General features: G+C 41.2%; 4 protein-coding genes across 12 annotated transcripts; 2 read left to right on the forward strand and 2 right to left on the reverse strand.

Moving 5' to 3' along the window:
- Positions 1–391: 391 nt before the first annotated feature.
- On the reverse strand, positions 392–26,994 carry LOC125715657 (putative nuclease HARBI1). 5 transcript variants are annotated; one of them, XM_048987459.1, is made up of 3 exons: positions 26,896–26,994; positions 25,453–26,516; positions 392–800 (listed from the first exon to the last, which is right to left on the reverse strand). In XM_048987459.1, the coding sequence occupies exon 2, from the start codon at positions 26,510–26,512 to the stop codon at positions 25,457–25,459; it is 1,056 nt and encodes a 351-aa protein (XP_048843416.1). In that variant the 5' UTR covers positions 26,513–26,516; positions 26,896–26,994; the 3' UTR covers positions 392–800; positions 25,453–25,456. The 5 variants fall into 5 exon arrangements, with proteins under 5 accessions (XP_048843416.1, XP_048843415.1, XP_048843414.1 ...); XM_048987458.1 differs by lacking the exon at positions 392–800 and adding an exon at positions 23,627–23,745; XM_048987457.1 differs by lacking the exon at positions 392–800 and adding an exon at positions 23,627–23,794.
- LOC125715656 (pleckstrin-like) lies at positions 5,973–11,275 on the forward strand. 2 transcript variants are annotated; one of them, XM_048987453.1, is made up of 9 exons: positions 5,978–6,452; positions 7,175–7,330; positions 7,937–8,118; positions 8,359–8,450; positions 8,672–8,856; positions 9,185–9,289; positions 9,411–9,494; positions 10,246–10,318; positions 10,400–11,275. In XM_048987453.1, the coding sequence occupies exons 1-9, from the start codon at positions 6,411–6,413 to the stop codon at positions 10,537–10,539; spliced, it is 1,059 nt and encodes a 352-aa protein (XP_048843410.1). In that variant the 5' UTR covers positions 5,978–6,410; the 3' UTR covers positions 10,540–11,275. The 2 variants fall into 2 exon arrangements, with proteins under 2 accessions (XP_048843411.1, XP_048843410.1); XM_048987454.1 differs by lacking the exon at positions 9,411–9,494 and having other exon boundaries at positions 5,973–6,452.
- On the reverse strand, positions 11,562–20,135 carry LOC125715665 (F-box only protein 48). 3 transcript variants are annotated; one of them, XM_048987474.1, is made up of 3 exons: positions 20,001–20,135; positions 12,960–13,290; positions 11,562–12,458 (listed from the first exon to the last, which is right to left on the reverse strand). In XM_048987474.1, the coding sequence occupies exons 2-3, from the start codon at positions 13,257–13,259 to the stop codon at positions 12,297–12,299; spliced, it is 462 nt and encodes a 153-aa protein (XP_048843431.1). In that variant the 5' UTR covers positions 13,260–13,290; positions 20,001–20,135; the 3' UTR covers positions 11,562–12,296. The 3 variants fall into 3 exon arrangements, with proteins under 3 accessions (XP_048843431.1, XP_048843429.1, XP_048843430.1); XM_048987472.1 differs by lacking the exon at positions 20,001–20,135 and adding an exon at positions 17,465–17,617; XM_048987473.1 differs by lacking the exon at positions 20,001–20,135 and adding an exon at positions 13,843–15,398.
- LOC125715663 (aprataxin and PNK-like factor) lies at positions 21,362–24,082 on the forward strand. Of its 2 annotated transcripts, none has more exons than XM_048987470.1 (6): positions 21,362–21,824; positions 22,407–22,532; positions 22,865–22,987; positions 23,524–23,570; positions 23,659–23,823; positions 23,972–24,082. In XM_048987470.1, exons 1-5 carry the CDS (start codon positions 21,589–21,591, stop codon positions 23,811–23,813), a joined length of 687 nt encoding a protein of 228 aa, XP_048843427.1. In that variant the 5' UTR covers positions 21,362–21,588; the 3' UTR covers positions 23,814–23,823; positions 23,972–24,082. The 2 variants fall into 2 exon arrangements, with proteins under 2 accessions (XP_048843427.1, XP_048843426.1); XM_048987469.1 differs by having other exon boundaries at positions 21,364–21,824; positions 23,656–23,823.
- Positions 26,995–27,004: the final 10 nt, after the last annotated feature.

Genomic DNA, 27,004 nt, shown 5'->3' on the forward strand with positions numbered 1-27,004 from the left:
AGAAAGCTATAGGAACATTTTTCGATTTGTTTTTTTCCAGCTAACATCTGACAGGCACGGTGTCGTATGACATTGCAAATAACGATAAAAGCACAGGCTCATAGGTATACATACTTAATGTATGTATGCATGTATGTATATAGTTCGTGTGTGTTTAATTTAGAAGAAAATATAATAATAATAACAACTGAATATAACTGAGTTATATCACTCACAATCACAATACTTGCAAGTACTGCAATTACACTAGCCTCAGTAACCACTTTCTATGCATCTTTTTTTTGGCGTCGTGGGATACGTGTATTGCTGCTAGTGGTATTAAATGGAGGCATGTGATCATAGAAAGAAATTACCGTGCGGATCGACTTATGTGATAAGCGCTTTGGTTTATTGGGGCGAAGTAAACCATTACTCATGCATTTTCTGGATGGGATGTGGCTCCTTTAAGGATCTAAGTTACTTCGTGCTTTTGACCAGTACTATGTCCAGTAATATGTAATAATGCATATAATTACTGTCTGAGCGTGGATGTAGCTAGCGACACTGGAAACTGGAATAGTGTAACATACCATACATCATCACTAAATACGGTCTCGGCTGTTATGATCTACAATTTCAGAGCATGATGCATTTTTATATTGCTGAAATGTCTGGTGTTGATTGACACGTCTTATTTTAATTTGATGAATCGCAGCGCTGGCAGTGGTTCCCCGCTTGTAGTGCTCCCTCTTGTGGTAGCTTCGGCAATTGACAGTAAAGAGATGCTGAAATTCACCGTTGTTTGGCGATATGTGAAGGCACTGGGAAAAAAAACACTAATTTCAGTCACATTGTGGTCATATGCCTTTTTAGTCTTAAAAGTGAAAACCATCAAATTATGTATATTTTGTTGTAGACAATTTAAGAAATGTTTTCAGTATAGGATAGTAATGAGTCTGGGGCTTATTGCGGAAAGTACAGGGCAGAGCTGGTCCATAGCAGAGCACATGCTAAGGGCAGTTTAGAAACTGCACATTGTTTAATTGTGGTAACCCAAAAACACGGTGAAAACATGTCTGGGCAAGAATCACAATGAAAAAAAAAAACTGAAGGCACAAGGCCACATTCTTACCCTTATAGCGACCATGCCAACCACATGCAAATGTTTTGATAAAAAAAAAAAAATTAAACATGTAAACTTGAAAAACACTCCTCACAGACTTGCTTGTATAGCATCTTTAGGATTAGCATATCTAGTGTAGGTTGCATCCTCTTATTAGCCATAAAAACTACATCAGCACTTTGTAGGCTGAGTGGGCAGCCATTTTACATCAGGATATCATTGTTGGCACACGCATATACAACAGCATTGATGGAGGAGGGTTACCGCAATACCTGAAGTGCATAACATAAGACAAACACAAGGGAGCTGGACAAAAGGGATTTCATACATCGTGCGACGTGTGTGTATGTAAACAAGGAGTGAGAGGACAGTACCATAATGAATGGTAAAAACTGCTAAATCGACTAATAAACATAAAAATAAAGTTACTGGTGTCAGTCTGTGGGGGTGAGTAATCTCAGGAAGAGGGAGGGGGTAATGTGGAAAGCGGGGGTTATTTGTTTATATAGTGTCCTGTCAGATGTTTTTGCGGAATCTGACAGGTCAGATTCAGATCCCAGGCAGAAGCGGGACAAAGAGTCCATGGGAAGAATGGGAGGATATGCAGAGTTTAAGCTATGAGAGCCAATGGCAATAATCCTGCAGGTTATGTCCTGGTGCTTCTCCCTGGTTTTCCGGTCTGCCTTTGGTACACCGCATCCTCGAGGCATTTAGTCAGTAGCCCCTTTGGTTACATGTTTCCGGCAGCAGACGGTCCAGTGGTCTTAAGGAAGATTGTGCAGATTGAAAGTCAACAGACGTATTTAAACTAAGAGTTCCCAGTCCATGTCGTGACAGATTCCAATTGGATGTCAGGTTTGGGCAAAAAATTAAATGCATTGGATTCAAAATATGCAAAATACCCGCAAAATGTTAGCTATGGGTGGGGGCCTATGCTGGCGTACATGCAGTATGAGACCGCTACTGTGAGGGTAACATGACTGTGCTCACACTAATGACTGTATCACCAAGGCTGGTGTGGAGCGAGTTCTTCCACATGCGCTGGGGAAAGATGAACTGCTGAATAACTCACTAGTCTGAAGTGATTGAATTCTTATGGCTTTTAAGATTTATATTTAAGTTAGATCTGTATACATAAGCTATATATGTACGTAGAATCGGTAGAAAAACAAGATGTCGACAATGTAAAATAATACTGACAACAATAAATTTAAGCTGTATGGTGTTCAACCGACCATATCACACCATATATCCTAATATATAACTAAACTGTCCACTTACTGAATTCATGCGTGAGCAAAGGTGAAAGCTTGGTAATTACCCTGGTTTAATATACTTCCCTTTTTATATTACTGGTTCACACTGAATAAAACCAACTGGTGATCACAGTGTACCGTAATTCCAGCAGCAGTGAGTTTCAGAGCCTCATCTCATACATGACCAGCAGGCATTTAATATAATAAAATCACAGTCAGATTTGATAGACAGAATCAAATCGAATTTCATGTTCTCAACAAAAGCAGCAGCTGTATCTTAGATAAGCAATAGGTAAGCATAGAGCAGAAGGCAGGAGAATACTGTGGATGGTATGCAGGAAATGTGCACGCATGCACGCACACACACGTTTCTGTTCACGTCTTTGTGAGGACTGTACATTCACTTCTATAGGAAAAACCCTAATCCCAGCAATGACAACCTTAACCCCCACCCAGCCCTAACCTTAACCGTAACCAAACAAAATACAAGACCTTTGGCGTTTTTGTTTTACCTTTTTTGATTGCGATCACAGATCTTTGTGGGGACAGAAAACATGGTCCCCACAATGTCAAAAGCAGGTTTTCATTACATTGTGGGGAACATTTAGTCCACACAAACTAATATAACCCTAATCCATACACATACTTACACACACACACAGACTACTGTACTGTGCTACAGTTTAGTACAGGCAACTGTACTAAATCTAGTACCATACTATACTAAATCTTTCTTTATTTCCCTTCAGCATACCGTCATTATGATTACTATTGTTGCTATTGTAATTGCACTGATCATTGCATTTCACATATAATGCCATGCTCCACTAATTGCGTGCAGAAAGCAGCCTCATAAAGAAGATTGTTCTCATTAGTGAACTGTAACCAGGTGCAATGCATGCAAAATGACTGTGACTGTTTTAAGGATGCACTGGGGACCGATCAGAAACCACAGACTTGGTAAAATGGGTGTGTAACTGTGAATGCAATCAGACAGTATTTACACAGAATAATCGGTCACCGGTTAGCATGGTGGCCCATATCTCTCCAGGGTCAGGGATATGTGTTCTCCTCCTTCATATCCATCCATCTATTTTCCAAACCACTTATCCTACTGGGTCGCGGGGGGTCCGGAGCCTATCCCAGAAGCAATGGATACGAGGCAGGGAACAACCCAGGACGGGAGGCCAGCCCATCGCAGGGCACACTCACACACCATTCACTCACACATGCACACCTATGGGCAATATAGCAACTCCAATTAGCCTCAGCATGTTTTTGGACTGTGGGGGGAAACCGGAGTACCCGGAGGAAACCCCAGGATGACATGGGGAGAACATGCAAACTCCGCACACATGAGACCCAGGTGGAGACTCGAACCCGGGTCCCAGAGGTGTGAGGCAACAGTGCTAACTAAATAAATGTAAATGTAAATAAATGTAAATATGACCTGAGCAGAGGGGAGGACCTTAACTGCCATATTTAATGCTTTCAATTTCATGGTCAAATGATCTCAACATTACCTGATCACTACTATTAATATATAATTTTATTTACTATTTTAAAATAACCCTAAACCCAAACGCAAGAATTACATTAAGATTGCTGAACAGCCTTTAAGGACAGGTTTGTTGGGGATGCTTTCCATGTATATGTAGCTACCAATTCAGTACTTGATCATAGTTGGGATGTTTTCATGATTGAAACCATCAAGCTTTGTGTGAAGGAAGAGTTTGCTGGCCGAAGTCATTTGAGAGAAATATATAATTCATTTTCCATTCAAAGTACTTCCTTGTGGGTTTTCACTAATTAGTTTACCTCCAGATCCAGGACCTCTGCAATAAAAAGTACTGCAATGTACTGTAAATACTGTGATGTACTGAAACCAGTTAGACACGATCTCTTATCAGCTGCAGTTTCTGTGGACAATGAGGTAGGTTGAACCATCAAGTGAAAACAGGGGGAGGGCTTTCTGCCTTTGGGGCAAGCAGTACCGCAGCAAATCACAGCACATCAAATGCCTGTCCCTGTCCGGGCATGTTTGTTATGTTCTGTATCACAGACAGATGTAACTCTGATTCCTTCCAAATCCTGCTGCTGCTTCTTATCATATCCGTAGGGCAGGGCGTTCCATGGAGGTACATACACAAAGTCCACTTTGAACCACAACAATGCTTTGCATGACATCCTTGGGGCTTTTTGTGAAAAGTGTCAAAGAGGGAATCATGTTTAGAAGCTTCTGCTAGAGGTTTGGCAGGTATATTTTATTGGCCCACAAGGGGGAAGGGATGGTGAGTTTTAATAAAGAGCTTTAAAATACTCTTATACCTCACTATGTTATCTTTTATTTCAAGTATGTATATACACTCAATGGCCACTTTACGAGGTACCTAGCTAGTATGAGGTAGGCCCAAATTTTGCCTCCAGAATTTCTTCAGAGCAGCAGCTCGCCACAGCACTTTTATTTTTGGCCTTCCTGTCAGCTTTATCAATTCTGGCCGCTCTTCTCTGACCTCCCTCATTCAGAAGCGGTTTTCAGCCACAGGGATGACCACAAGGGTGCCCTTCGTGCACGAGACCATCCTCCTGTACCTCTGCAGTCACTGGAGGGAGATGCAGGAACCACCGTGTTTGACACCAACAACCACAGCATTTTTAAATTTGCTTAGATGAGGCATCAGGCTAGTCAAAGAGTAAGTGAACCGCTCGACCTGGCCTGTCTCCATGCTGCGTGTATTCAGTTACAGCCACGTTATTGGCTGTTTAGAGAAGCAGAGCAGGCTGTTTGCATTAACAAGCAGGTGTGCTTAATTAACTGTCCACTGGGTGTACTTTCATATACCGTACACATACAGATTCTAACAGATAATTGTCCCCCCCACAAAAAAAAGAACATGAAGGACATGAAAGAATGAAGAAATACGCCGATTCAGAGGCATCTTTGGCTAACAGTGCTGTACCACATGCACAAATAAACATACCTTTAATTTACTGTTTTTGGTCCAATCCATAGGTTAATTAATCAGTTGATAATTGGGTCAACATTTATCTTTTGCATACTGTAATGTTTAATCGTGAATGTTTTCAATTGCAAACTAGCGACAAGAGAATAACTACTTTCTTAATTCGTTATGAAACCAAAAGCATTACAATTCAAAGCAACAATACAAAAGTACTCGGTGTCCATGTACATTGCATTTTTAAGAGGTATTACACAACAGTATCAGTTTAAGCTGCTGAGTTCCATGCCAGCCCTGCAGGTGGCGCTCAGTGTCCAGTGAGACACTGTGGCCAGTGGCGCTTAAATAGGCCTCTTGGATCCACTTCCCTGTTTTGGGGATGGCAACACTACTAAGAACTGGAGAAAAAAATAAGGGATGAAGACAGGATACTGCTTAGAACACTCTGCAGTGTACACCTGCTATTGGTGCAGCTGTGGTTTGTTGTCCAAAATGTTTAGGTAGTAATCAACGGCTATTAAGCCCTGTTCCAAGTTTCTGCGTTTTGAATGTCCCTTTCTTACTTACTGTTAGTAACTTCTGTTTGCGTGGCATTTACCCATTACATAAGAGGTGCCTTGTGCAGTCTTGGCTTGAAAGTCGCAGGTTTTCCTCATAGTTGTGCTTATCCTGTGTGGATGTGGCCGCTGTTTCACATTCCTCGCTCTATTCACCTGAATTACATGAAGGTCGCTGCTTGGGGCGAGGCAGTAAAGTTAAATTATGTTAGGGCATGCCAAATGCTTGACAATGCAGTCCATTAAATGGCATAATACGTCTCTAAAAATATCACATTGTGTTTTTCATTTAAAGAACAAAGTAAGGATGGATTTTTTTTTGTAATGTCTACTGCATATTTTAGATAAAGGTGAACCTGAAGTAAGTCTCTGCGTGCCCTTTGTCACACCGATGTGCGTCACGCCGAGAAAAGCTCTTGAGCAGGAAGTCAATTTCTGAAGAGGCGGACGGAGCAGATACTGCCGACCGCAAACATTACAGCGCGACGCCGATGAGACCGGAGAAGGCAGGCAGCCAGACGTCAGCTCTCTCTACATGGAGCCACAGCAAGTCAGGGAGGGCTACCTAGTGAAAAAGGTAACAGACTGGGCCTCTAGCTGCATTATGACTGTTGTGTTTGTGTGTGTGTGTGTGTGTGTGTGTGTGTGTGTGTGTGTGTGTGTGAACTATACTTGCAAATATTCACTCTGAGATTGATGTGAAGAAAGAATTTAAGAATTTTTGTGAACATGCGTAAAATCTATTTCCTCAAAGTAATTGTAAATCATAAGATGAAGCCAGCAGAAATGCACGAGTTCTCTGTGGTTCAATAACAGGAATTTAGAAATATTTTTTATTTGATTTGCATTCAAAATGGCATACTTCTTTTTAAAACACATCAAGGATTTTAAAAAGAGTCTGATGGATCCCTGTAGAAAACTGATTTCAACCCTAACTCAGGAATTCTTGGTAACAGATTTCCATAATCGAAAGGAAATCATTATAATTTTGTGTACATTTTACTGAAACAAGAAGTGTGAGATTTCATGTGAAATTTGTGACTTTACAAGATGTTACAAGAGTAAGAAAACAGTAACAGTTTTGTTTACAATGTAACAAAAAAATGTATCTCTATACTTCTGTTTTGCTGATCCATTTAGTACATTCTTTATCTCTGATCCATTTTACCAAGCAAGTAGTGGCACTGCTATATAGGAAGTTTGTGTAAATGTTCCATCCTGTAAAGATAGTGCCGTGAATTAGCCAAAAACAGTGTTACGTGGCTCACCCAGCCCCACCCCGTCCCCCTCCCCTGCCAGCGCACGTTGCTGAACTCCTGGAAGGTGGTGTGGGTGATTCTGTCAGATGATGGTGTGGAGATCTACAGGAAGAAGGTTGACAGCACTCCCAAAGCAATGATCCCGCTGAAGGGAGCCAAGCTGAGTAGCACATGCCAAGACTTCCTGAAAAGGACGGTAAGGAGCTCCTGCAAACACCCTGCCTGTGAATGACATGCATTCACCTTCACGCACTTTCGCCCATTTTCATTTGCAGAGTAGGGCTACAAATGATGCAATTCAATCATTTTCCTAAAAAATGCTTTTTAGGAACATGACTGAATATATATCATTTAGATTTTAAATCTTTAATCTCTGTGTATAAGTTTAACACATTATGGGAAAATGCCACTAGAAAATGTCTATTACAGGAGCCCAGTGTTAGCAGAGCCAGTGTTAGCAGAGCCAGTATTAGTAGAGCCAGTATTAGCAGAGCCAGTATTAGTAGAGCCTATATTAGCAGAGCCAGTGTTAGCAGAGCCTGTATTAGCAGAGCCAGTGTTAGCAGGGCCAGTATTAGCAGAGCCTGTATTAGTAGAGCCAGTATTAGCAGAGCCTGTATTAGTAGAGCCTATATTAGCAGAGCCAGTGTTAGCAGAGCCTGTATTAGCAGAGCCAGTGTTAGCAGGGCCAGTGTTAGCAGAGCCAGTATTAGCAGAGCCTGTCTTCCTGCGGCGGTCAGGTCTGCTTGGGGCTGTGCTGACTACCCTTCTCCTTATTCTCCTGCACCATATCCCTGTCCAGTTTGTTTTTAAGATCAGCACACCGAAAAGCCACGACCATTTCTTCCAAGCCACTCATTTGGAAGAAATGGAGGTTTGGGTCAAAGACATTCAGAAGACTATCGCTGGTCTAGATGGGGGCATGAAGTTTGCAAGGAGGTCCGTACGGAGGGCCAGTCAGTTGCCCAGCACCGTAAATATAAGGTACCTTTCTGAATGATCAATGTGTCAAAATCATAAGGGATCTCTAGTAGAATGGAGGGGATTTGGTCGTATTACAGGGTCCTCTAATTAACGGCTAATAGCCTCTGTATCCTTGCACTCCTGCTACCGACAAGGCTACCTTGGGTAGTGTGCTTTCTCCAGGCTTCAGCCTGCCCAGGTCTCATGTGACATAATCATGTTGACGCAGGCCACGTGTCTTTGGCTTACTCCCCCCCATAGTGAACTGTATAACTCGATGAAAGACCAAAACACTGGAATAAAGGAGAAGAAGCTGGAGAGAAACAAGAGAACATTCAACCAGTGCTTCACAGGTACAAAGAAAGACCAAAGCGGTCTGACTAATAGGAGAACAGCAGCCAGGTTTTCTTCACTCAGACCCCTGTACCTTGAGTGAAATACACAGCACATATAATTCAAGCACACAAAATAGCTGCCATTAAAACATCTTCTCCCTTGTAGCTGAGACGGTACATGATTTGCAGTCCCTGTTGTTTTTTTTTATTTCTATTATTATTTCCTCTCCTCTGTGTAGGCAGCCAAGCGGTTGATTGGCTGGTGTCCCAGGGGCGAGCCAGGAACAGGACAGAGGCGCTAATGCTAGCTACAGGGCTCCTGGACGAGGGGTACCTGCAGCCAGCTGGGGAAGTGTCCAAGAAGGCAGCTGCGATGCAGTCGGTGTCTGTTCTGCTGGACCAATCAGATGCCTTCTATTACTTTGTAAGTAGAATTATTAAGAGTGAATGGTGTGTGAGTGTTCCCTGCGATGGGCTGGCCCCCCATCCTGGGTTGTTCCCTGCCTCGTGCCCATTGCTTCCGGGATAGGCTCCAGACCCCCCGCAACCCAGTAGGATAAGCGGTTTTGAAAATGGATGGATGGATTTTTAAGAGTATTGGCTAAAGGTGCAACAATATTGTGGTAAATAGGTGTAATAAATAAGTAGCATTGTTGTGTAAATGTGTGTATATGTGCCCTGTGCTGCTTGAGATAGGAGTTAATGAGGGATGCTGTTTTATTTATGCTATATGTTGATATGTTCCCTCGCAGATGGACAGTGGCTTTTTCTCGGAGGGGTACTCAAGTGACGAGGACACTGTCACAAAGGAGGAATTCAAGGGCATTATCATAAAGCAGGGATGTTTGGTGAAGCAGGTAAAGCATGCAATGGCAGTAGGGTTTTATGCAGTACTTCGTGTGGTGAGGCAGAAGCTGTAGTCTTGACAAATACCCCCAAATAACCACCCAAAGAAATTATTTTGAATTATATTTCTAGGGGCATCGCAGAAAGAAATGGAAAGTCCAGAAATTTATTCTCAGAGACAGTCCTCCATATTTGCACTACTACGATCCAACCAAGGTATCTGCAAATGGCCTGAGTCCTGTAGAAAACATTCCCTTAAGTGTTTTATCATGAACCTGTATTCTGCTTGGGGCTACTGAATGTGTCTATAGTATCTATATTTATACAGCTAGCTTCATAACTGTTATTTTTGCACTGTAGGCTGACTGAACTGACATTCAAGATATAACTAGAGTTATATCTTATTACAAGAGAATTTTAAGTATACAAATACAGCATCATGTAGAACTTGAATTCTTATAACGAAAAAGTTGGACTGAATAAACTCATCGGACATTCATATTTGGTAACAATATTTTACTCTCTGTGTTTGTTTGGCAGAAGATAATTTTAAGATAAATAATACTAAAACTAATTATGCACTTTGGTCTCACCAGTAAGATAAATAATTGAACGTGAGATATTTTTAAAATGGCTCAGGGTTGCAATGTTGCCGCATACCTCCGGATTGGAGGTTCGAATGTTGTGCCGTGTGCTGCTTCGTGTGTGTGGACTTTGCATGTTCCCCCTGTGTTGTGTTGTGTATTTGGCACTCAGTATCTCTTTACTGCTCTGTAATGAACTGACATGCTGTGCAGGGTGTCTCCTCTCTTGTCCTTCTGGAGATGGGCCAGGTTCAGTGTGAGGATGAACTGCTTAAGCAGCTAGAAGATGTATGGATTTCTCTGTAACCTGATTAACGGTACAACAGTGATCCCTTCTTGTGGAATAAACACAGAGGTACCTCTTTCACCTCTTTTCCTGCTAGGATGGAGGTGATCCCCTTGGATCCATCCACCTCCGAGGCTCGGTCGTAACTGCTGTGGATCATCTACCCGAAGGTAAGAGGGTGACATCAGGCATTTATTGTAGACAACAATGGCTCAGGAATGACGCTATAACATCCCCCCATTTTTCCTCAGCTAAGAAGAGTGATGATGCTGCCAATCTCTTTGAAATCATCACTTCGGATGAAATTCACTATTTCCTGCAAGCAACAACAGCAAAGGAACGCAAGGAATGGATTCAAGCCATTCATGAAGTCGCTAAGACGGGAAAATAGCAACTGGATGAGAACAATAATTATTTGTCTATGGCTTATACTATATCTTAAGCACAGACTAAATATCGCACAGTTCATCTAAGCGTCTTCCAACCTCCACACACAGGGCAGGTGAGATCCAAACCTCGAGCACCGGAAGTAAGAGGGGACACTGATATTTATCACGTCACCCATTCTTCAGTTTATTTGCTGTTAAATATTAATTTCAGTGAATCATTTTGCACATCTATAGGTTATGAACCAATCCTTTGATAAAGGATTATTAATTATATTACCCATGGGTATATATACCCATCTTTAAGCATACAAAGTACACAGTACATAGCACATAGAAGCTCTACTACTGGAGAAATAACTATAATGTATTTAAAAGATTTTATAAGGGCACCTACACTTCATGTTCTCTTTTTGTTACTTATTATTTAATAACTATCTTATCCAACGGTTTTAGACACATTTTAAGAATTTACTGCGCATCTATTTATTTAAGACTGTGTACTTTACTAAAGTCCTTCAAATTGTTGTACGAACGGCGGAGAGCTGCAATGCTGTGCTTCCTGTGGGTGCAGAAATATTCGAATGTGGCTAACACCAATTGCACCCGATAACACAAGAGTGATGACAGTTCTCTCATTACTTATTTATAAGCTGCTTGTGCCATCTGTGACAGGTTTAAGGCAATGCTCAAAACATAAAAGAACAATTATTCATTTGACAATAAATATTTGAAATGCTGGCTGAATATAATTGTTTTTTTTTTCCCCCGTGTTGATTGTCTGGTCCCATTTCTCTCCAGAATTGAACTAATGCCAATTGCATAAGCATCGTGAACTGAGATCTGAGACTATAATGAGCAGCTTTTATCTCATTCTGATTATTTATTGAGACACGTCGTGCTTGTAGTATAAGGATTTGACAGGTTTGAATATTCATATTTCTAGTCTTAAAAGAAGCTGAATAAAATGAGGAACAAGCAGACACTTCCGTCTTTCCGAAACACAAGTTGCAGAGTCACGAGAACATTTTTCCTGAAACATTTTATTTGTCATACAAACACAGGCTGTATCAGCAGCAAGGTAATAAGACTTTTTCGGGAATTCAGTGCTTACTATGAACAGTCTATTTAACGTAACAATTGCACCATTAACCAGTATATACAAGCTACACTTGTCTACCCATTCACATCAGCAGTGTTTGTCGGTCAGTAAATAAGGTCTGGGTGATTTATTCACATATTCACGAGGCGGGGGATACACTGGTGCCGTTTCAAGAGAACCCCCCCCCCAATTGCCCCCCTGTGTGAAGCATAGCAATAGATTCCAAGACAATAACAATCCGTTTGTTTTTCAAGGTTCATCAAAACCAAGATGCCTTTCTCTTTGCAGGTTTAAAATCTAGACATAGTCCTGTGTGACTCGTGACTCCATGTACAGCACGATGCTTTTGGATAGGTTCAAAACCCCCCACCTCCAAATGGAACAATTTTCTACTTGGACTTCACCACACTACATGTATGTTACTAACAGGGAAGAATTTTATTATAAATTGAGATTAACTGCTGTAGTAATGGCACGGCTTACATTTTGTCAATGTTTTTACTTTTTATAACAATTTTCTATGTATACTTGATTTTGATTACTTTATAAAATGTACTTAAATTCTTAAAATATATACAAATATTAAGTGCAAAATTGTATGAAAGGTAAAATAACATAATCATAAAGTGATGTGCTCAAAACCCTCAGCATTCTCATATATTATCGTTCCAGCTCAGCTTCCAGGATCTCACCCCAGCTTTCTGCATCCAGGACACACATGCTTTGGTCAGGGAGATCCTCCACACAGCGAATGTTGCTAAATCTGCCTCTCAGCCACTCTCTCTTCACAGACCCCTTCCGATAATTTCGTACTAGAGTAACCTGGACACAGAGACACATTCGAACCAGTAACCAACAACATAACGGTGATCACTTAACACCAAGAGAACATAAAACTGTAACACTCTTTTAACCACTCTCTCTTGTCAAATAACCCTTCCTGTAAACGCATTCCAGTGCAAACACAGAAGCAGAGAACAGAATGAGCAGTAAGTCATTCATGCAATTTTCCCTGAAAGAGTGAAAAAACCATCCATCTATCCATCCATCCCCAACAGCATGAAGCACACTTCAAGCAGTAAGGACTGCAACAGGCTATTTGTGATGTTGTTATTATTATTAATAATAAATAATAATAATAATAATAATAATAATACTTAGGATATATAACCTTACTGCCTTTGGCTTAAGACTGTTGTGAACGTATCACAGCATTTGTTCAAGGTAAGAAAAAAAAGTTTCTGTGCATCAGCCGTGTTTCATCACAGTCATCACAGATGTTCACACATCCTAGCAAAAACAATTGTAACGGTAAAGACAAACCTTCCAGGAAAGGCCACTCCCTCTGTCCCCATCCACCTCTCTCTGACAGACACCACGCACAGTCAGACAGTGCGTCCTCCACAGATAGTCGCTATTTTCGATAATGCAGTTCCACAGTTTGCACGTTATCGCAGCACTGCACAGGCTCTTGATGTCCAGTTTGCTAAAAATCTTCAAGCTCATTTCCATTGGCAGGCTTTCAGCAAAGTTTCTGCCAAAATGTTCTTTGACTAGGATCAGGGTGGAGCTTCCTTCACTGAAATGACGTGTGTTTGGGTTCCACTTGGAGACATACTGCATAGCTTGCAGTGCCAGACAGTTTAATAAATAGCTGAAAAAAAAAAAACAATAGATAATAAATTAAAAGCATCACATAGGCTGATTACCTTTTGCCTAATCACCATAACTTTGTTTCTAGTGTATGTTCCCTTTTTCAACTCTATGGTTATTGCTAATATACATCCATACATTTTCGATGAATATATATGATAAATATTAAAATAAACCCATTCATAGACAACAGCCGATTCATAAACTACAGTATGATGATTGGAGTGTGGACAATGATTCTTTCATGTTTCTATGTGCTTGCATGCTTGCTTTTACCTAAATGCAGTACAGGTCCTTCTCAAAAAATTAGCATATTGTGAAAAAGTTCATTATTTTCTGTAATGTACTGATAAACATTAGACTTTCATATATTTTAGATTCATTACACACAACTGAAGTAGTTCAAGCCTTTTATTGTTTTAATATTGATGATTTTGGCATACAGCTCATGAAAACCCAAAATTCCTATCTCAAAAAATTAGCATATCATGAAAAGGTTCTCTAAACGAGCTATTAACCTAATCATCTGAATCAACTAATTAACTCTAAACACCTGCAAAAGGGGTGGCATGGTGGTGCAGTGGTTAGCACTGTTGCCTCACACCTCTGGGACCCGGGTTTGAATCTCCGCCTGGGTCACATGTGTGTGGAGTTTGCATGTTCTCCCCATGTCGTCGTGGGGTTTCCTCCGGGTACTCCGGTTTCCCCCCACAGTCCAAAAACATGCTGAGGCTAATTGGACTTGCTAAATTGCCCGTAGGAATGCATGTGAGAGTGCATGGTGTGTGAGTGTGCCCTGCAATGGGCTGGCCCCCCATCCTGGGTTGTTCCCAGCCTCGTGCCCATTGCTTCCGGGATAGGCTCCGGACCTCCCGCGACCCAGTAGGATAAGCGGTTTGGAAAATGGATGGATGGATGGCACCTGCAAAAGATTCCTGAGGCTTTTAAAAACTCCCAGTCTGGTTCATTACTCAAAACCGCAATCATGGGTAAGACTGGCGACCTGACTGCTGGCCAGAAGGCCATCATTGACACCCTCAAGCAAGCGGGTAAGACACAGAAAGAAATTTCTGAACGAATAGGCTGTTCCCAGAGTGCTGTATCAAGGCACCTCAGTGGGAAGTCTGTGGGAAGGAAAAAGTGTGGCAGAAAACGCCGCACGACGAGAAGAGGTGACCGGACCCTGAGGAAGATTGTGGAGAAGGACTGATTCCAGACCTTGGGGGACCTGCGGAAGCAGTGGACTGAGTCTGTAGTAGAAACATCCAGAGCCACCGTGTACAGGCGTGTGCAGGAAATGGGCTACAGGTGCCGCATTCCCCAGGTCAAGCCACTTTTGAACCAGAAACGGCGGCAGAAGCGCCTGACCTGGGCTACAGAGAAGCAGCACTGGACTGTTGCTCAGTGGTCCAAAGTATTTTCGGATGAAAGCAAATTTTGCATGTCATTCGGAATTCAAGGTGCTAGAGTCTGGAGGAAGACTGGGGAGAGGGAAATGCCTGAAGTCCAGTGTCAAGTACCCACAGTCAGTGATGGTCTGGGGTGCCATGTCAGCTGCTGGTGTTGGTCCACTGTGTTTTATCAAGGGCAGGGTCAATGCAGCTAGCTATCAGGAGATTTTGGAGCACTTCATGCTTCCATCTGCTAAAAAACTTTATGGAGATGAAGATTTCATTTTTCAGCATGACCTGGCACCTGCTCACAGTGCCAAAACCACTGGTAAATGGTTTACTGACCATGGTATTACTGTGCTCAATTGGCCTGCCAACTCTCCTGACCTGAATCCCATAGAGAATCTGTGGGATATTGTGAAGAGAAAGTTGAGACGCAAGACCCAACACTCTGGATGAGCTTAAGGCCGCTATTGAAGCATCCTGGGCCTCCATAACACCTCAGCAATGCCACAGGCTGATTGCCTCTATGCCACGCCGCATTGAAGCAGTCATTTCTGCAAAAGGATTCCCGATCAAGTATTGAGTGCATAACTGAACATAATTATTTGAAGGTTGACTTTTTTGGTATTAAAAACACTTTTCTTTTATTGGTCGGATGAAATATGCTAATTTTGAGAGAGGAATTTTGGGTTTTCATGAGCTGTATGCCAAAATCATCAATATTAAAACAATAAAAGGCTTGAACTACTTCAGTTGTGTGTAATGAATCTAAAATATATGAAAGTCTAATGTTTATCAGTACATTACAGAAAACAATGAACTTTTTCACAATATGCTAATTTTTTGAGAAGGACCTGTATATGAATAACTAAGTGAGATAAAGCTGATTTAGTAAAAAGTAAAATACAGGTATTTTCTTATTGAAATCATTCAGATTCACTCCAACAAAGAATTGTTTCAAAGACCAAGAATCGGTTCAGCCAAACAAGTTTTAATGGGACATTAAATGGAGCTTATCAGCGTGAAGGTTTGAGTTGATCTGTTTCTGTGGCATCCCTTGAAAATAAGCACTATAGGGGGCGATATGCTAATGTTTATAAGAAATATTTAGTCCAGGAGCAACCAGGAAATTAATTTATACTGGTATTAGTAATGTACACACTATGAACAAAGAAACCTGCGACTGGTCTTACTTTTGCATTCCTTAAATTTCAGATCTGCAGAATGACATTTATAAATATTTGTTAAAACACAATGGTGCGCCAGATAACTTAGCATGCGCTTGATTAAACTAAAGGTGTAATATTTATCATGCTTCAATTTTTATGAGATCTTGGCGAACCCACATTAACATAGTCTAAGGCGAAGTTTCTGGTCCCACTAAAATGGTTCACCTCTTAGCTGGGTATGTTGTTATGGCAACAACTCCACTTAGCAAACCTGCTCCGGAGCAGGGGAGAGTTCCACGATGCCGGATTTCTTAGATCATAATCAGTCATAATTGTCCAATAGGAATGCTCCTTACCTAACTCTCCTTACCTCGATCAATACTTTTATCTTAAATTAACCCACCTAACTGAGAAATCTTACTGTATGGAACCCCCCAGGTTTTGTTGCATGCTAATAATTCAAAACATGTATAAAATTTGCACATAGCGATGCAATTCCAGCCTCCTACTTTAAAAAGCACAGCTAAACGGAATGGATTCATAACGCAAATTTACACAAGCGAATGCTAATTCTGATCGATACCTGCAAAATTGTCACTGGTTTGTTAGCGGAAATTAGCACACGTCATTTCCGCTCTCTAAACCCGGTAATGCAGTTACCGAGCTGGTCCTTCTGCAGAGAAAAACTGAAGCGAAGTGAAACCGCGCTGTATATCCATCAGCAGTCTTTTATAATTATCTGCAAATTTCCCTTGCATAGCGTGAAATGTTTGCGGAAGCGACTCGCCTCTCATATGTCTGTCGTGGGGCGCCCAGTGCGCCACAGACCAAATTGTAAAGCACTGCTCTGCGTTTTTACCAAGTGGAAGCCAGTCTTTTCGGTTGGAGATGTGGAAAACCTAAGTGAGCTTATGCGGGGAGACGCCAAGGTGTTCGCCGCCTAAGGAATAAATGAATGTTTAGCAATACAAAAACCCTCGTAGGGTCTGATTCCACGATGAAATGAACAAAAATACGCAGTGAGCTTTTTTCCCCGTGAGGGTCCATTTAAATGATTAAAATCAATTATTTGCCCTCTGTCGCTCACTAGATATAGATCAAGCGGGGTTGGCCGTTGAACCATTTCTGTGACAGCATAGGACAAAGGGCTGGACAAGACGCCAGTCTTTCACTGCGCAGATACATTTGTACACTTCGGGCAACTTAGAGACACGAATGAAATGTCTTTGAAATTCCTTCCTACTACAAGCTCCGGAACTTTCACCCAACGTTACGCGAAAAAGCGAAAGTAACCTCTGCACCTAATCGCCCCCTTCTTAACAGCACGAACAGAGCACTGATGCCGCCATCAACACAGATATGGATGTGCAACCCCACGCCGATAAATAAACACGTTAGCTCCGGTGGAGTCCTTCACTCCACTGTACGGTGGACTTCTCTCTCAGCGGGCGTGTTTTTATCTCTACCGGCCAGACGCGTAACCTGCCTTTCGTCGCAAATTCCAAAGTGATCGAGCAGTGATCGTGTTCGTGAACCGCAGGCACCACTGTACCAATAAGTCATATATTAAAGTTAACAATACAAAACCAACGTTAAATTAAAATATTTGTACCTTGAGCGCAATTTCCCGGCTGGTCCCTATGACAGCTAACGGTTTAAATGCCGCAGTTCACGTCCGGCTCTGTTTACACCATGACGTATTGGAAACGCCCCCTGAGACGGTCAAAATGTCCGGATCACGTTATATGCGACGTATCGGGAACGCCCATCCGTCGCCATGGGTCACGTGTTTGGGATTAGTCCTGTAGTTTTTTTCCCCCTTCCTTTCTTTTTATCGATTATTACAAGTTACTATTATATAATGTGGGGCAAAGACAAAAGGGGTCTCGAAGCATAAAAAATAAGTGTAATGCAACTTAAAATTTTGTGGTCCAGAAATAGTGGTAGGCTACTATATGACAATCCTCAGCACCTTTCTCCTTGCTATGAACTCAGCCCTAGCTACTGGGTCTGCATTTATTTTTTGTCTGTGCCTTGCAACTCTGTCTTTGTTTGAGGACATCAATAAAAATCATAAATCATTAAGTGTTAGTCATAAAAAATACAAAAAAAGGATTCAATAACTATACGTTAATAGTTAAGTTTAAAACACGTGTCAGTATTAAATGTCCCTGATTTATCAGAAATATAAAAATGTAGCCCACCATAATAAACTCTTTCATAGTCATTATTATGTTCAATTAACATGGTAAATGAATTATTTATGCACTGGACACCAAAAGGCATCCTACAGCAACACTGACTAATCTGTGTAGTGATATTGTCATTCAGTGTAATGGATGACACTGTGGTGTAACACAAAAGTTGCAATACACTGAATGACAAAACAATATATATTTCAGCCTTTCAACTGTCTACCTGTATGAAAAAATGACCTTGACCAATAAAGACAATTACAATTATTCACAACATACAGTGGATTGTACACACCCCTGTTAAAAATTTAGATCATGATAAATAATTTCAAAACTTTTCTCACCGTTAATGTGACCTATAACCTGTACAATTCAATTGAAAACAAACAAATCTTTTTTGGGGAAAAATAAAAAATAAATGTACAATAAGCTGTTTGCATAAGCGTACACTCCTGTAATAATTCTAATACTAATACTTTGTTGAAGCACCTTTTGATTTAATTACAGCATTCAGTCTATTTAGGTTCACACCTGCCATGAATTAAAGTGACTCTGGTTAACCACAAATAAATTTCAGCTGTCCTAGTAAGATTTCCCTGACATTTTCTCAGTTGCATCCTACAGTAAAAACCATGGTTTGCAGAGAGCTTACAAAGCATCAAAATTATCTCATTTTTGAAAGGTATCAGTCAGAAGCGTAGTATTTCTGGAAAGTACTGGTTGTGTACTACATGTGACAACATTCTCCCATATTCCCCATGGGTCTGGACTATGGGGTAGGGTCGCAAGGCGGAAACCTTTTCTTACAAAGAAAAAATCCAGATCTGGCTAAATTTAGCAAAAAAATACACTAAAAAAAGCATGTGGAGAAATGTGTTATGGTCTGTTGAAACCAAAGTTGAACGTTTTGGCCACAATTCCATAAGGTATGTTTGGCACAAAAGCAACACTGTGCATTACCAAACGATCATCACACTCACGGTGAAGCGTGGTGGGGGCAGCATCATGCTTGGGGGTTGTTTTTCTTCAGCTGAAACTGGACCTTTAGTGAAGGTGCTGGGAATTATGAACATTCTCGTATGACTTCCTTCGTCCTTTCATTTTACATTCCTTTTTTTGCAATATTTAGCATCCATTTCTCAATTGCTTTGTCTGTCTGTTCTTTTCCTTCTAGACTTTTGTCATATATCAAAGTGCTTTGAGCACTTTGAGTACGAAAGGTGCTAAAAACTTTAAGAGTAAATATTTACTGATTTTGGACAAAAAATAAAGGCCATTACTCTTTATAAAATTCCCCAGATAAACCATCTGTCCCAAGAGATTTGTTATTTTTAAGATGGCTGTCTTTACAACTTCTTCAGAAGTAATGCATTTATCACAAAGTTCCAAATCATGTTTTCCAATGCATTTCACATAAAGTGAACTTATAAAGGCTTTGGCAGTTACATGTGAGTAGTTAGAGGTATATGAATTCTTATAGAAATCATAACAGTGACTAGAAATTAACTTAAGTTCATCTGTTATAATACCATCCATTTTCCAAACCGCTTATCTTACTTGGTCGCGGGGGGTCCGGAGCCTACGAGGCAGGGAACAACCCAGGATGGGGGACCAGCCCATCGCAGGGCACACTGACACACCATTCACTCACGCATGCACTCCTACGGGCAATTTTAGTAACTCCAATTAGCCTCAGCATGTTTCTGGACTGTGGGGTAAACCGGAGTATCCGGAGGAAACCCCACAACCACATGGGGAGAACATGCAAACTCCCGGGTCCCAGAGGTGTGAGGCAACAGTGCTAACCACTGCCCCATCATGCCGCCCCATATCTTAATAATGAGTTATTTAATTTCAAATACGTATGGTTTGCTACGTGACAGATGGTAGATGTTTTAAAATTTAAATAAAAACAACTTTATGATCAGTGAGAGGAGTTGGTGAAATACTTACATGAACAGTCTGTATCAATACATTCAGAAATTAACCAGAAGTCAATCCTGTCACGCCCAGCTCGTACGATCCTCGTGTGTGCCACGCCCCCCTGATTATCCACTTGTGCTTCTCTGATTGTACCCAGCTGTACCCCGTTGTCTGGTCTATTTCAGTCCCCGTCTTGCCTCAGTTCAGTGTCTGTCATTGATGTTAGTAGATGTCTGTTCTGCCCGGTCCGCTCCTTTTAATAAACCCCTAGTTTTCTCCGAATTCCGCCTGTCTGCCTGCTTCCTGCCTACTCGCCTGCCCGTTAGCCTCACCCGTTTTCACGGATCGTGACAAATCCTAGACACGTATTTGTTTTTATCGAGTACATTTGGGTCCTGTATCACGAAGCCGGATCCCGCCCTTTGCCGGTGTCCTGACATTTTGGCATATTTTATCAGAATAGCTTACCGGTGATGCCAATTTATTGCTACATCTACCTGCCTGTCGTACTTCATCAAAAATAATCTACCTATATATTTTAAAGAGAGTAAAGTTCTCTGATAAGACAATTTACGATGTTAGCAAACAGCTATTCATTAATGCATTAACCCTATAGAGTCGACAATGCCGCAGAAATCTCACCAAACCGTTTTTAAAAAAAAACGGTCTTAGAAACATTAATAAATGGCGTGAAAGAATTTTAAAATCCACTTTTACCAAAACACCAGTTGATCCGCCATCTTGGCCACTCTGATCGTCAGTCCTGTAGTTAGACCTAAGTTACTATTATTAATTATTTTGTATTTTCCTGCAAAAGCACTGCGGTAGACTCTGCTTAATGCTACCGTGAAGCGTGTAGTTTTCGGTATACTTCGCACGAAGATATGAAAAAGTACTTACGTCTTGTACCCTAAACGGAGACTGATCACTCTGACAAAAAGCACACTGGGCTTATGTATTTATTTTATTGAAAAATGCTGTTGAATGAGCATCATACATTAAATTTAATATATATGTAGCTTGGATAGTTTTCATGGGGAGTCGCTACAGGTAGGTCAGTCTGTCGCTAAAGTTGCTAACTACATTGTGGCGCGTGATAACTAGAATCTACAGTGACGCAAAACTGCCACATTTTGTAAATCGCCCTATGACATGCCTCAAACTGATTGGCCATCTCAGTAAACGACGTATTATAAACTTGTTGTTGTTCCATTTGTTTGATCATTCCACACTCAGACTTGCAATGAGTACGAGCTATAAGACTCTCTCTCTGAAGCAGACCAGTACAATGGATTCTGGGAATGAAAGTCCAAAAGTGGAGGAAAGGAAAAGGGTGCTGCCTGTGTGGATGATCCAAGGGGTCGTTGACATCCAGAGCCCCTCCACCTCAAAAGGTGCTAAGAGGGGCAGAGGAAAGGCGACCCCATCCCTGGTCAAAGAAGCAAGCTCCTCACATGGATGGAGCATTTCCTCAAGTGACGAGGCAGAGCAGAATGAAACAGGGCATTCACTCGGGAAGGGGACAAAGAGGAAGAGGAGTATTGAAGATGACCAGAGCCCCTCCACCTCAAAAGGTGTGAAGAGGAGCAAACGGAAGGCAACAACATCCCAGGCCAAAATGGCAAGCTCCGCGCATGGATGGAGCATCTCATCAAGTGAGGAACTGGAGCAGAGTGAAACAGAGAGTTCACTCGGGCAGGGAACAAAGAGGAAGAGAAGCAATGAGGAAGATGACAGACAAAGTGAGGCCTCTGCGTCATCTCCCAAAAAGGCCAAGCGTACAGCGGCAAAGGCTCCCCTAAAAGCAAAGCATTCACAGCGAGTCTCCTGTCCCTACGGCAAACACTGCTACAGGTAAAGGGGCATGGAGATGATACTCGGTGAAATTTGACTGCAGTTAAACCAATGATAACCTGCTCTGAGAAATAAATTCACTGTTCTGCCGCATCAGACTAAGGCTACGTTCACATTGCCAGCCACATCATTCAATTCCGATTTTTTGCCCAGATCAGATTTGTCTATCTTGACGGTTCACATTCATAACTACAAGTGACCTGTATCTGACTGTAATGTGAACACATCGGTCCTCCGAAACATCACGCATGCGCACATTTATGCGTTTTTACGATTTTAGTTTTGAACCCTAGTACTTGCACCATACGTATTAGTTTTGTGTGTTTGATTTTATTTAATCAAATTTCTTTGTATATGCTTTTAACCAAAGCAACAATTTGAGCAGGGTTAATCAGTCCCCGGAACAATTGAGGGTAAAGACCTTTTTCCAAGTGTTCAATGGTGAAACCATTTTTCTGACTGTAGAATTGGACCCTGCAACCATCTAATCACAAGCGCAAGGTCTTAACCTGCAGAGCCACACATCACCCCATCATTTTGTATTTTATTTATACCATATATATATATATATTTGTTTCTTAGAAAAAACCCAGTCCATTTCAAGGAATACAGCCACCCTGGCAACAGCGATTTTGAGGAGGGTGCTGACGAGCTGGACTACAGAGCCAAGGGCAGAATGAGGTGTCCATATGGAACCAGCTGCTACAGGTGGGGCTGGGATCTGAGCCCTTTACAATTCTCCTTCTTCTGTATTGGTCAATTCTCATGTCAGACCATGTGCCAAGGCAGAAATATCCAATAACTGCCCAATATGTTTATATATAGTGCAAAAATAATATTTGCTTGTATTATAATTTCTGCTAAAGGTGAGGCTAGCAAACACTGTCTTGAAGGCTGAATTGTTGATGTTTCACAAATTCCTAGTTCAGTAGGTTGACACTGCTTAAGGACCCAGTGGTGAAACTATAACCATATGGTCATAGGCACAGAGTGCTAACCTGTAGAGCCATGCATCACCCGACCATTTTTTCGTCTCTTAGAAAAAACCTTGTGCATTTCAAGGAGTACAGTCACCCTGGCGACAGTGATTATGAGGAGGACATCAAAGATGAGATGTATGACAGTGACAGACCAGAGTGTCCATATGGGACCAGCTGCTATAGGTGGGGCTGGGATCTGAGCCCTTTGGAATTCTCTCTTTTCTGTGTTGGTCATTTCCCATGTCAGACCACTTGCCAAGGTGGACAAATCCAGTTTTTGGCCAGTATATTTATGTATGGTGCAAAAAAAAAAAAAAATCTGATTTTTACTTCTATTACTATAATTACTACCAAAAATGAGGCTAGCAAGCTCTGTCTTAAGGGCTGAACTGTTGAGTTGTTTCACAATACGAACCATTTTGTTAGTTCTGTAAGTTGAAAATCTAAATGAAATGCATCACAATTGTTTTAACTGCACAGTTTTAACCTCAGTAAAATATAGATACCAAATAGAACCAAAATAAAAATGCAAAAATTGGTTTGTCTGCTGTAAAGTGGTATTGATTTAAATATTGCTGTTAAAGCAGATTAATACATTCTAATGGACATGTACCATTTACAAACATCAGGAAAGATTGGAAATACAGATGATCATGAACTGCATCCTGTCTGCATTTATGGAGAAGAGGTTGACAAATTATCTATTCTTTTTTTTTCAGGAAAAACCGACTGCACAAAAAACAATTTAAACACACTAAGGATCCAGGTATGCTTTATGTGTTAAGTTTTTAAATAGATCATGAAAAACAAAACCCAGCGAAGCATTTTTAAGATCTCTTTATATTCTCCAGAAGCATATGATAATTTGGATGACGACAGCTTCACAGACGATGAGAGCGAATCTGTTGATGATAGTGACTCTGACTTTGTTCCTTCCGAGTCTGACGACAGCGAGGCGACAAAAAAAGAGAAGGTGGCTCTCCTGAGGAACTGGCCAAACCGGGATTGAAGATCTATTGGTAACACTTTACTTACAGCAGTCATGCATATGAATGCATTAAAGCACTGTAAACATGGCTATACCTTCACAATGCAGTACAAAGAATTATGTTTATACCAGTAATACTTTATTATCGTGTTGTAATGCATTATGTTGTCTGCTTTCAGGAAAATGTTACCGACCAAATGCCACAGACCAAATTGCAAAGCACTGCTCTGCGTTTTTACCCAGTGGAAGCAGACTTCTTTTGTGGAAAACCTAAGTGAGCGCATGCGGGGAGACGCCAACACTCTCCCCAGATGATCCTGGAACCTCCCATGGCCATTCCCATTGTGGTGCTCCCTTGTGGAGGAAGATCATCATCAGCTTAAGCAAGGTGTGCTGATGTGAAATTTAGCACTTAAGATCTACAATCATTAGGGGCTTACATTGTCTTAGCATACAAGGCTGTGTAATACGACAAAGTTATTTTATTTTCTGCAATCGTTAGATTTTTATTGTGAATTTGTCTTGTATTGTTTACAAATTTTCCTTCCCTCAGAAATGAGGAGTTTGCTGCTATATTGTGCACTAAAAGATTCTGATGCTATTTTTATGGTTTGTAAGTTTATTGTAGTGTATTATTATTTACAAGTTGCATTGTGTTTTTGTTAAGTTTATATATTAATTTACACAAGTCAGTATTCAATAAATGCTAAGTTGAGAAATTTTGTGTATCGTTTATTATTAGTGTGATATTTTACCACGCAAATCAAGGGGAAAACGTCCAATTATCGGAGAAAAGAAAAATCGGCAGCATATATATCGGCCATCGGCTGACCCTGACTCCTAAATATCGGGATCAGGAAAAACCCATATCGGTCAACCTCTAATTTACATACAAGCTTAAAAGCATTCTTATTAAAAAAAAAATAGTTACTGCAACACAAGCATTGTCATACCACAATAGTTGATCTGATTACCAAGACGGCATGACTAATGGGCGGGCTGTGTATACAGTGTGGATACGCTGGACGAAGGGATGTTTCATGTCCCTGGCGAGACAACAGCACATTGCCCAGAATTGTGTGGAATTTAAAACTTCTGAATTACTTCTGGAGCTTTCTGTGTAGTATTTTTCGGCCATGGGTTACTGAAATTGTGAAACTGCAGATAAGGGGAGACCAATGTTTTTGACCTAAAAAAAAAATGAAGACCTAGTAGACATAAATGTAAGGTTTTCTAAGACTTTTCTAGGTTTTAACTGTTGCAACTCGATGTTAAGACATTTTAATGCCCCACCGACACCCTGTTAAAGTTCTCTTCAAAAATTTGGTGCGATTTCATTTTTTACATTTAAATTACAGCTCTGGTCGTCTTAAAAACCATTTTATTCAGTCATGAAGTAACAGCTAAAATTAGTGAGGTTTTAATTGCTGAAAGTATGGAAACCTGATCACTGTACTCTAAAAAAAAAAATTAAGATTTTTTTTAAATAGTTAAGAAAAATTCTAATAAAATTTTAATCATATCAAGGTGAAAAAAAATTATAATATATAGTAAATCCCTGCATTTGAAAAACATTGGTAAAATGCAATGTAATTTAAAATGTCTAAATAAATGATAGATTTGGATTTTACTTTTTAATCAAACCATTCGGTTTGCTTACCAGGCTACAGATGATGAAGCTCTTCTGCCAGCTGATCTCTCCTTGCCCGTGCTGCTGCTGCCGTATTCGGGTTCACTGGCATCGGCACATGCAGTTCAGCATTGCGCCTTCTAAACTCCTGTAACATGTCCTCATTTATGTCCAAAAGACATCCATAACGCATGGCGATGTTATGCAAAACACAACATGCCACAAAGACTGCTGCAACCTTCTGAGGGCTGTATTGTAATGCTCCACCCGATTTATCCAAACATCTGAAGCGCATTTTCAACAATCCAAAAGTTCTTTCTATTATGGCATGTGTTTCCGTATGTTTTCGATTGAATGATATCTCTCGCACTGTTGTAGGCATGATATACGGTGTGATGAGCCAGGTCTTTAATGGATAGCCACTGTCCCCTAACAGCCATCCCTCTGGAGGGGGATCCCTCTGCAAGAGCGCAGGAATGGCAGAGTTGGCCAGTATGTAGGAGTCGTGGCTTGATCCAGGATAATTTGCAAATACATGCGTAACCTTACACTTTGCATCGCAAATCACCTGGATGTTAATGGAATGGGTTCCCTTACGGTTCACATATATCAGCGCGTTCTCTGATGGGGCACGTAGTTGCACATGCATGCAGTCGATTGCACCTAGAACCCCAGGGAACCCAAAGTTTGCCCAGAAATCCCTTTTTACCCGTTCTTGGCTTTTAGGCCTCATGGGGAACTTAATGAATTCATTGGCATGTCGGACTAGGCCTGATGTGACTGCGTGGATGGCCGCACTTACGGCAGATTGGGAAATGCCACCAACTGAACTCAGAGGATGCTGGAATGACCCACTGGCGAAGAAATGTAGTGCAGCAGTGACTTTCACGGCAACGGGGAGTGCATAGGGACAGCAGGCATTCGTTTCCAGTTCGTCAGCCAGAAGATTGCAGATGTCCGTTACAGCCTGGCGAGAGAGGCGTAGTTTACAGCGGCATTCTTCTTCGCTGAGGGACAGATATGTGGTCCTTGGCCGGTGGACCCTCTGCCTCCACCGTCTCCCAATCCTCTGTCCAATGAGGTACTCCATTTGGCTGTGCAAATCGAGAATTTATGAGTGTTTAACACTGCTGGACAAGTGATGTTTTGTTCAACTTACACGGTGTTGTACTGATGTAGCAGGAACGATGAATCGTTGCAGCCCTACTCAAATCCAGTTTAAAATGTTCTCCTGCTAATTTCCACCTATGGCCACAGGTCATAGAACTACGGATGTGCAGCCCCAAGCCGATAAATAACCAACTCGTTAGCTCCGGCGGAGTCCTGTTAACGACTTCACTCTCAGCTGGCGTGTTTTTATCTCTAGCGGCCAGACCAAGCCTTGTTTAGTTTCATTCTGCACGTATAAAAGTACGAATACGTCATATACTAAAGCTAATAATACAAACCAATATTAAATAGAAATATATTTACCTTCAGCCTAACAGCCCCGCCGGTCCCTATGACAGGTGACAATTTAAAAGTCCCACCAGTTCAGGCCGGCAGTACGCAGTGACGTAACGGAAACGCCCTCTGAAACAGC

The sequence above is a fragment of the Brienomyrus brachyistius genome, chromosome 20, assembly GCF_023856365.1.
Source record: "Brienomyrus brachyistius isolate T26 chromosome 20, BBRACH_0.4, whole genome shotgun sequence".
NCBI lineage: Eukaryota > Metazoa > Chordata > Actinopteri > Osteoglossiformes > Mormyridae > Brienomyrus > Brienomyrus brachyistius.